At 33.4% G+C, this 10,013-nt stretch overlaps 3 protein-coding genes across 3 annotated transcripts; all 3 read left to right on the forward strand.

The window, feature by feature from the left end:
* The first annotated feature begins 827 nt into the window (after positions 1-827).
* LOC120157171 lies at positions 828-2,532 on the forward strand. Its single transcript, XM_039168406.1, has 5 exons — positions 828-840; positions 1,283-1,307; positions 1,428-1,935; positions 2,188-2,239; positions 2,360-2,532. Exons 1-5 carry the CDS (start codon positions 828-830, stop codon positions 2,530-2,532), a joined length of 771 nt encoding a protein of 256 aa, XP_039024337.1.
* Positions 2,533-3,284: 752 nt separating this feature from the next.
* On the forward strand, positions 3,285-4,195 carry LOC120157075 (zinc finger A20 and AN1 domain-containing stress-associated protein 3-like). Its single transcript, XM_039168335.1, has 2 exons — positions 3,285-3,579; positions 3,660-4,195. Exon 2 carries the CDS (start codon positions 3,675-3,677, stop codon positions 4,164-4,166), a length of 492 nt encoding a protein of 163 aa, XP_039024266.1. The 5' UTR covers positions 3,285-3,579; positions 3,660-3,674; the 3' UTR covers positions 4,167-4,195.
* A 3,545-nt stretch (positions 4,196-7,740) lies between these two features.
* Positions 7,741-9,660, forward strand: LOC120157073 (beta-1,6-galactosyltransferase GALT29A-like). Its single transcript, XM_039168334.1, has one exon. The coding sequence runs from the start codon at positions 8,143-8,145 to the stop codon at positions 9,457-9,459; it is 1,317 nt and encodes a 438-aa protein (XP_039024265.1). The 5' UTR covers positions 7,741-8,142; the 3' UTR covers positions 9,460-9,660.
* Positions 9,661-10,013: the final 353 nt, after the last annotated feature.

The raw sequence follows: 10,013 nt of genomic DNA on the forward strand, positions 1-10,013 counted from the left end.
TGTTCAATTAATTTAAATGAGTGCATCGATGCACTCCTTATGCATCGATGCACCTTCAACAAATTTCGGGATTTAACCTTAATGCATCGATACACATTGAATGTGCACCGATGCACTCTGCCCAGAAATCTCTTTTTAAACCCGAAAATCATTAATTCTTCATTCAATTCTTATATTTTAAGCCCCTATTATGTCATTAAATTCAACTACCATTACTTAAACCAACTTATATCCATGTAAACCATCTTTATCTTCCATATCTCATCATGATTCTTAAGATTTAAGAATCTTACTTAACTTTCAACTTTATTATTAATCCTTTCTAACTTCATATATCTCTTATTCTTAGTGATGACAAGTCAAATTCGTTCTCAAATTTCACTTATTAACTATTTTCCAGAAATTCATCTAAAACTCATTTTCTTTAATCTCTTCTATGTCTTTCATCTTGTTATTTTAGAACAAATTAAGCTTTCCTTAAGCTTAATTATCATCTAATGATCATAACCCAACCTTAAAATCAATAATTAATCAACAAACAAAGAAACTCACATTTGAGTCAAGCTTTCACGTATGAAGAAGGAAGAAGAGAAGAGAAGAGAACTCTGGAACCTTTTCTCTCTTCCCACGATTTCCTTATCTTATAAGGAAAATAAAAATCTTCCTTGTCAAATGACCCTTTTTGCCCTTCAATTCATCTTATAATTACTAACAACTTTTATGATTTATTTCCAAATAAATCATTGAACTAATCCATGGTTCTACTCTAGTCACCAAATTCTGAAACTTTACAATTTGATCACTAACCCGGTATTGAGGATGTTACAATGCACTTCTCAGGTATGTTTCCCACTTGTTAGCACCATATTTTTTTTATAGTTAATGCTACAAATTAACCAAATTAATTAAGATATGTGTGAATAAGTTAAGGCGGACTTTGAATGTTTCGTGCATGTCGCCCCTAGTTTTGTAGTTGGAATTTTGGTTTTCATTTTGTAAATCTTGCTTGCTTCATGACTTTTGAATCTAAACTTATGCTGCTGGAATGTCATCGAAACATGTATGTTGGTAAATACGATAGTAAAACAGGTCACTGCCTATATGGTTTATGTTTGGACATAAGACAAAGGCAAGATTGACTCAATCTTTACTTCAGATAGTTGTCAGTAAATACAATCACGCTCTACTTTAGTCTGTCTAATAAGTAGCGATATACAGATGATGTAGTTTGGTTAATGGATGAAACGTAACTTTAATTGCCGATATATTGGATAATCTGCAGGGTCATTTGTGGCCAGTACAAACTGGTATCATCCACTCTCTTAAATCTCTAATATAGTTAGCAATTCATATTGAAAAGTGAAAACTAGTAAGTAATGAGAATTTACTTTGGTTGATAAGTACTGGTAATTTACTCTGGTTGACAGTACCGAGTGGCTTCGAAGTTATCCTATGCGGACAGCTCTAGGATTGGATCTCGACCTTGAGGCATTGCAGCTGTGTCTGGAGAATAACATCAACAAAGTTGGGGCTGACGAGTATTCCAGAATATCCCTCTTTCATGGGAATGTGTTGAATCCTTGTGAGGCAATATTAGTCGGCTTCAAGCCACAAGAGCTAAGAAGGAACATTCAGTTGGAGGAAAGTGATTATAATTCCAAGATTGCTGCAACAGAACCTAACATGCTTGAGGGCTCTACTGCTTCAAAAAATGAAGAGTCCATTAAGGCAGATGCTAAAATACCTGCAAGAGACATTATATGCGCTTTTGATTACAGTTGTTGTTGTCTCCATAAACGTGCGGAACTTGTTTTGTGTTTCAAGCATGTTCTTGAAGCCTTGTCTAAAAAGGGTGGTATATTTTTTATGGATATATACGGTGGCACATCGTTCGAGCAGTCCTTGAGACTTCAAAGGGGATTTCCCAGTTATATGGTATAACCTTTCTTCCCATACAAACATGCTAATACAAAGTACTGTTTAATGATTTCATAACAATAGTATTCATTTGTTCCACCTTTCCGTGTTATATTCAGGTATATAGTATTTAGCTTCCCTCGTATGTAAGAAAAGTTTCGTTTTACTTCAAATTCTGGTTTATTTTCATTTTTGCATAAGGGTAGGCCATTGGTACGGATACCTCAAGTTATGATATACATACTGTAACATTTAAATTAATACGTGCAGTATATTTGGGAGCAAGCTGAATTTGGCATCATCGGACGCCAAACAAGGACTGGTCTCCACTTTCATCTTGCAAAGCAGCAGAAGAAACTTCGGCATGCATTTTCATACAGTTGGAGGCCATAAGTTCTGTTGAATTCCTGTTCCATTTTCTTGTTTATGATGGCACTGGCAGGTTTGTCCTTTCAGTTCAATAACTTGCCCTCGAATTCGATTACATGGCAGCTTAAATGTCCAGGTGGTCGTTGCCAGCGATTAGAGACTGGATTTCAGTCTGTCCAGTTCTGGCTTCGAGAGATGCCGGACATGAAAGAAAACAGAAGCACAGAGGGATTTAGAATCGGGTGAGGTTTGAAGTATGAAGAGGTAAAAGCATTCCAACAAGAAGATGCTTGGAATGCATATATTGTCGCTGTAACAAAATAGGCCCTTGAATCTTTTTTTTTTCCAACGGATCAATCATTGATATGCTTCTTGCTAGTTAAGATTTAGATTTTAGACGGTCCGGATATTTCTTGCTAGTTAAGATTTAGACGGTCCGAATATTTCGTGCTAATCAAGTCATTAGGAAACAGTAATCTGTTGAGGAGGTTTGGGCTGAGTGGATTTTACGGCGTTGGACACGGCTAATCCAAACACGTGTCTGGATGAGAAATGATAAAAAAGATTTCTGATATTTTCTTTTTGGTTGAAAATTACACGTGTTCTTTTACCTCCTTCATTGCTGGTTTGTCTATTTAACAATATCACGATTTATAATATTAAAATAATACAAAAGTATAGTAATATTAACATAGATACAAACATACCATACCATGCCCATTAAAAGGACAACGATTTAAGATTTCTTAATTGTCATATTTTATTTAATATTATAAAAAATGGGACCCATTTCCAGGGCAACGTTACGTTATTATGTTTCGATTTGCCCGTCCCCATTTCGGTCCCGACTTAACTCTCAATCAAGCATAATGATAATAATTATTAAAAGAATTTTATAAAACAAAACAAAGGGCAGAATTAACGTAGCTTAACGGCGAAGTAGTTTATTATATTTATATACTCTCTCAGGAGCCAATGGCCATCCGAAATTGTGGCTGTTTCAATATATGTTTTTTATGGTAAAATTGGATTCACACCGTTTATTTAATTTTAACACCTAATATTTATTTTATTTAATGGATCCAAAATAAAGAAGCCCCGAGAAAAGGAAAAAGAAAGCGTGTGGAATCTTCGGCCAAATCCCTCCCCTTCCATTCTTTCTTTTCCTCTCCAACAAAAAAGGGCGATTCCTTTCCCTTCCCTTTCCTTTCCTCGTTTACTTTTTCTTTCTCCTTTCCCTCTGATTATAAGAAGATTTCGGTTTTGTATTTTGCTCTGAAACTCTCGTCTCAGGTGATTTTCTGTTCATTTTTCCCCCGGATCTATGGCTTTTTGTTTGATTTCCTTTTGTTAAATGTTTTTTTGGTACATAGGAGATTGAAAAGGATATGGCGGAAGAACACAGATGTCAAGCACCGCAATTATGTGCAAACAACTGCGGTTTCTTTGGAAGCCCAGCGACTCAAAATCTCTGCTCTAAATGTTATCGCGATCTTCAGCTCAAAGAACAACAATCTTCCTCTGCCAAACAAGCTTTTAATCAAACATTCGTGCCTTCGTCGTCGTCTTCGTTGCCACCTTCATCATCGGTAGAATCTACGTTGCCGGTTTCCTTAGCAGCGGCGAAGGAGGGACCATCGGCGGGACCGGAGAAAGCGGCGGTGGTGGAGGAGGAGGTCCAGGTGAGACAAAACAGATGCTTGAGTTGCAAGAAACGCGTGGGGCCCACGGGGTTCAAGTGCAAGTGTGGGATGGTTTTTTGCGGGATCCATAGGTACCCTGAACAACATGCGTGTACTTTTGATTTCAAAGGGATGGGGAAACAACAAATCGCCAAAGCTAATCCTCTTATTATGGGTGAGAAGCTTCAAAAAATATAAATGAGAAATTATTGAAGAAAAAGAAAAGGGGAGGGGTCTCTTTGTAATTCTGTCTGTCAAAACTTCAGAATTTGGGTCGTCGATGAACTGCTGAAATTTAGATTGATCATTGGATCCCGGCCAACTAGTAGAAAGTGTTTTAGATTGTGGTGGTTATCGTTCCGTATATAAATGGTACTTTTTTTAATCGTTCCTCATATAAATTAAAAAAAATAAAAAAAATCATATATATATATATATATATATATATATATATATATATATATATATATTATATTTGTCGATGTTAGTTACTTGGATTTTGATTAATATTTTCACTGATTCAGAAAGGAATAAGAGATTAATAAGTCAAAATTTATTTTCATATGATAGTTAAAATACACCGTAAATAAAATGGTAATCTATGCTTTGGGTCATTTAATTATGGTTTTAGTTTCATTTTGAATATTAATTTTTTACAATGTCAGCAATATTATATATTTTGATTTTCTTTAATAACTAATTGTTAAAATATTAATTATGATACTGAAAATAATAAAAATAAAATTAATCATAAAAGTAAAATGCGTTAAAAATTAACGTTGAAGGAGGAAGAAATAGAGATTATAGATTTTAGTATTTAAGATTTTAGGGATTTAAGAATTTGTGAATTTAGGACTTTGAGGCAATGGTTAATCAGTCCGTGGATGAGTAGTAAGGGATAAATAGTGGATTCGGTGGTAAGAGATTGTAGAAAATAGTAAAACAATAGGAATTAGAATTAATGATTTTTTTAGAGTTTTGAATGTTTTTCTATATTAGAGAGAAGTTTGGTGATTTTACTGAAAAATCATCTTGACAGGAAATAATTATCTGTTAGGTATCGTTTTGTTAAATTTTACTGTTTTAATACCTTTTTGACAAGAAGCGAATCGTTATCCATGTCTTTGCGGGATTTCGTCCGAGTTGACTCCATATCATGAAAGGCGCGGATGGTCATACACGACTTATTCGAGCTGGTGTCACGTAAGGACAGGCGCGGATCACCATCCGCACTTTAGCATTTTAAAAATTAAAAAATAAAACTATAGGGGCTAACATTATAATTTAATACATATTAGTTCCATGAGTTGAAGAGTTTAATGGGGTTAGCTTATATAGGCATATTGTAATATTTAAGTTATGTTTCTTGACAATATGTGATATAAAGCTAAAATGTGTATTTCTTGATTGATATATTTATATGTATTTACATTATCTTTAGTTAGAAATATTAAGAATATAAAGCAAAATTTACGTAAAAAAAAGGATAGTTCATATATTATTATTAATTTTTATTTATTAAGTATTGATGGACATATCTTTCACACGTATATTTTACACATTCATGTTATTATTATTGATGGATTGTTGCAAAGAAAACTTTTACAAGCTTATGAGTTTTTTATTTGTTGTATCATGTTCAAATGCGATTGTACTGGCATATTTTAGGAAGATCATGAATAATTGTTCATGAGTTGATTACAACTATGGCTATTTTAGTTTTTAGACAATTAATTCTTATTAATTTTCTCTTTATGCTAATATATTTTTATTATTTAAGTTTGTGACATTGGTGACAGGGTATGTCTTCCATTTTCTGGTTCTATGTTTGAATGTCTTAAACTTCACTGTCATAGTAATATTCGCAATACTTCAATATGTGCTTTTCTAGGTTAAATTAGATCCTTCTAGGCCATTGAGCAAGCGTGAGCATTGGGTTGTTGCTGAAATTCTCAAGAAAGCTAGAATCTATATGCCTCCATCGGTGGATACAGTTGCAAATGCAAGTACCAAGAATGAAGCCCGGTTTCTTCAACCTCTTAAAGGTTCTGCTCTACTTCGTTGTAATTGGTTGTAAAAATCAAGTTTATGATTTACGTCGAGAAGAACCCATTACTGTATTTGTTTTGCTTATGAGCAATGATTTATTTAATGAAGGTTGGTATTTATGGAAACATTTATGTTCCATTGTGTTGCATCATTATATAGTTTTAAAATATCAGGGCAGTCATTTTGACTGATGTTTGAGAGCTGTTGGCAAATATAATGTTCCTATCGCTGAATTCAGTCAAATGTGTCTTGTACTTTGAATAAGTTTATTGACTACAGCATGTGATAACGTAAGATCTAACAAACAATTTTCAAGATAGCATGCTTGTGCAGCTGGCGTTTGTTGAAGGCTGTTCTGCTTTGTTGAATTTGTCCTTGTAGGTTGATATTAAAGTCTCCCCCGGATCTCATGCTAATGAAGAATCAGGTGAATTTATAAAGCTTGTAAAAGTTTTCTTTGCGACGATCAATAATAATAACATGAATGTGTGAAAGATATGTGTGAAAATTTATCCATCAATACTTAATAAAAAAATATATTAACTATATTTTTTTAACGTAAATTTTATTTTATATTCTTAATATTTCTAACTAAAGATAATGTAAATACATATCAAGAAATACATCTTTTAGCTTTTATTCCACATTGTAAAAAAAACATAACCTAAACTTTTCAATATGACTATAAGTTAACCAATTAAACTCTTCAACTCATGGAACTAATATATATTAAATTACGGTATTAATCCCTATAGTTTTATTTTTTTAAGTTTTAAAATGCTAAGGCGAGGATTGCGATCCCTACCTTTCATGATGTAGAGTCAGCTTGGACGAAACCCTGCAAAGATGCGGATGACGATCCGTGCCTTGTCAGAAAAGGTACTAGATCGATAAAATTTATCAAAACAGTGCCTGACAAATAATTATTTTCAGTCAGAGTGATATTTCGATAAAATCGCCGAGAAGTTTGAGATTATTTTTGAAAATTAATAATATTTATTTTTTAAAAAATAAAGGTTTTAAAAGATACAATGCGACATAGGTTAAATAATATTTTTCGATTGCCATAATAAATTCGACACCTAAACATTAAATATTTATTTTGATAAAAATAATTTAAATATCTAAAATAAATAAGAATATAATTATATAATTTATTTTTCATTAAATTTCATTAATATTATGAGAATATATATACTTTCATATAATAATTAAATAAAATTGATTCTAGATTTATATTTAAATTTTTTATCTTTTTACATATACACATTTTTAAGTTAAATTTTATAAATATATTTATTTATATAAATGTTTTGGTTCAATAAACATAACAAAATCTAATTTATCTACTTGTATCTATATTGTTATATTTTAAATCTTTATTATATATAATATCATTGATTGACCGAATATTAATTTAGTTAAAATTATTAAAATATATGTTATATATCATTTTAAAAATATTTTTATTTTATTTATTACTAATATTTAAATAAAAACTGATATTAAAAATTAAATATATATTAATGAATTTAACTATAAATCATTTATCATTACATGTTATTTATTAAATATATTTTAATAAATATATTTTTATGTGGATATAAAATATTAAAATCAATATGATTTAACTGATTTTTGACCTATCAAATATAGGTTCAGTCCAGTTAGTAGTAGCCTACCACAGAACAGCCACACGGCCCCACACACAGAACCCAACTTGTCTTGTCCTGCAAATATGCATTCAGAATGGGCTGAGAAGAGCCACAGAAGGTTTCCCGTCACCTAATCTTTGCTTTCTTATTCCATCAAAGCCTATATTCTAGGGTTTGCAATTTCTTAAACCTTCCCTTCTTTATTACTCAAATTGCTTTGCTTTTTGTGGCGTCTGCCTTAGTTGTAGAATTGTTTAAGAAGAGAATTATATTGTATTAAAAGACTTTTTAATTTTCAAGTTATCAGTGCACTCTTCCATTTTTGGCTTTCACCTGCAATTTACGTTCCTCTTTGTTCTGATATTTCCCGTTTCTGGGTTTTCTTCAAAATAGGAAATTATTTGTCCTTTCACGGGAAAGCTTTGTTTCTTTTTCTACTTTGTGTTTTGAACCCCTATTCTCTATTTGGGATGCCAAAACCTACCGAACCTGAAGGTAGGTCTGAATCTGATAAAAATTTATTCAAGATCCGCACTTTTTTCCTGTTCTGGCCACAACTAATAAACCCCATATACCGTCCCACCAATGTAATTGTTCCCATGAAGAGGTCATTCAGACCCTGGTTAAGTATTCTAATGCTTGTTGCGTTGACTGCAACCTTAGGCTGTCGGATTGCCGGTGACCGCCGCGGTGTCTTCACTGTTTCAGCTCCGATGGAGTCAAGCAGGACCCTAATCCAACGACCACCAATCCAAATTTTTAACTCCACTTTGCTTAAGTTTGCGTCTGTTGATTTAGGTGAAGAAAAATTCAAGCTTGAAACGAAGCAGCTGTTGGAAAAGGACTTTGCTAGTCTAGGACAGCATAGGAACTTTGCAACTTCGAGGAGGTTCGGTCGTCCTGATGTCAATTCCAGAAATTCTAAAGTCTCTAATGGATTATCGGTAATGCTCAGGTCCCCCAAATTTTATCGGCATTGGTTAGATTTTAGGAGGATTTTACAGCTTTGGGCAAGAAAAAAGATGTTTCAACCTGATATCATGATGGATTTGGTTAGATTAGTGAAGGTCCCCATGGATATCTACCATGGTTTAATGAGCTCTGATAAAAAATATAAATCTTGTGCTGTTGTGGGGAATAGTGGGATATTATTGAAAAGTGATTATGGGGCATTGATTGATAGCCACGAGGTTGTGATTAGATTGAATAATGCTATAATCGAGAAGTTCGAAAAGAATGTGGGATCAAAAACAAGTATTTCCTTTGTAAATAGCAATATACTGCACCTTTGTGCTAGGAAGGAAGGTTGTTTTTGCCATCCCTATGGAGGGGATGTTCCTATGATTATGTACATTTGCCAACAGGTTCATTTCATGGACTATTTGGTCTGCAATTCGTCTCACAAGGCACCTTTATTGATTACAGATCCACGTTTCGATATCTTATGTGCTAGGATAGTGAAGTATTATTCGGCCAAACGATTCGTGGAGGTTTCAGGGAAGGCATTGGAACAATGGGGGTCTACTCATGATGGTTCTATGTTCCATTATTCCTCTGGAATGCAAGCTGTTATGCTAGCATTGGGAATTTGTGACGAAGTTAGTGTATTTGGCTTTGGCAAATCAACTTCTGCCAAGCATCACTATCATACTAATCAGAAGTCCGAGCTACGGTTGCATGACTATGAAGCGGAGTATGCGTTCTATCACGATCTGGTTAAGAATCCGCATGCAATACCGTTCATTTCAGATAAGTTCAGGTTCCCTCATGTGCTGATCTATCGATGATTTTTGTCGGGATATGCATTCTGTCATGATCAGGTAAAGGATCTGATGGCAGTACTATTTGTTTTGGACATGCACAGGTTCCCTCCTTTGACCCATCTATCTTGTACTTCGCTCTTTTGGTCCGTCCAGGTTACATTGTTGTATTCGTGTTGTATCAGCTAGTTTCCACTAAGACTGTCAAAAGGAAACACTACTGCTGAAGATCTCTGTTTCATATCATGTCCCTAACTATCGAAGGTAGTTTAGGGTCATTTTCAAGTGTAAAATTGGAACTTAGAATATGAAGAAAGTTGTGAGATTTTTCATTTTTTGAAATTGATTCGCGGCATTTTGAAAGCTCTTTATGCTATTGTCATGTTCGAATTCAATTGAGAGCAACATAACTAATCATGTATGCATATAGAAAATTTTCTCCTGGAATCGCTTAATCTATACAGCTTCTAGATTTCAATTGTACATATATGTTTTTCATGTTCAATGTAAGTTTCTTCGCATGCCTTCCTTCTGATCATGTTCTGTTTGTTAAATATAACTAACGATTTGCAAAAGGCAAC

Source organism: Hibiscus syriacus, unplaced genomic scaffold, assembly GCF_006381635.1.
Source record: "Hibiscus syriacus cultivar Baekdansim isolate YM2019G1 unplaced genomic scaffold, ASM638163v2 tig00111238_pilon, whole genome shotgun sequence".
In the NCBI taxonomy this organism is placed as follows: Eukaryota; Viridiplantae; Streptophyta; class Magnoliopsida; order Malvales; family Malvaceae; genus Hibiscus; species Hibiscus syriacus.

Excerpts from the sequence above, each read along its gene's own strand:
- LOC120157171 (XM_039168406.1), top strand. Across the intron at positions 1,308-1,427 it reads TTTGTGGCCAGTACAAACTG|TACCGAGTGGCTTCGAAGTT; the intron begins GTATCATCCACT and ends TCTGGTTGACAG. Across the intron at positions 2,240-2,359 it reads CGGACGCCAAACAAGGACTG|GTTTGTCCTTTCAGTTCAAT; the intron begins GTCTCCACTTTC and ends TGGCACTGGCAG.
- LOC120157075 (XM_039168335.1), top strand. The coding sequence starts at position 3,675 with ATGGCGGAAGAACACAGATGTCAAGCACCGCAATTATGTGCAAACAAC.
- LOC120157073 (XM_039168334.1), top strand. The coding sequence starts at position 8,143 with ATGCCAAAACCTACCGAACCTGAAGGTAGGTCTGAATCTGATAAAAAT.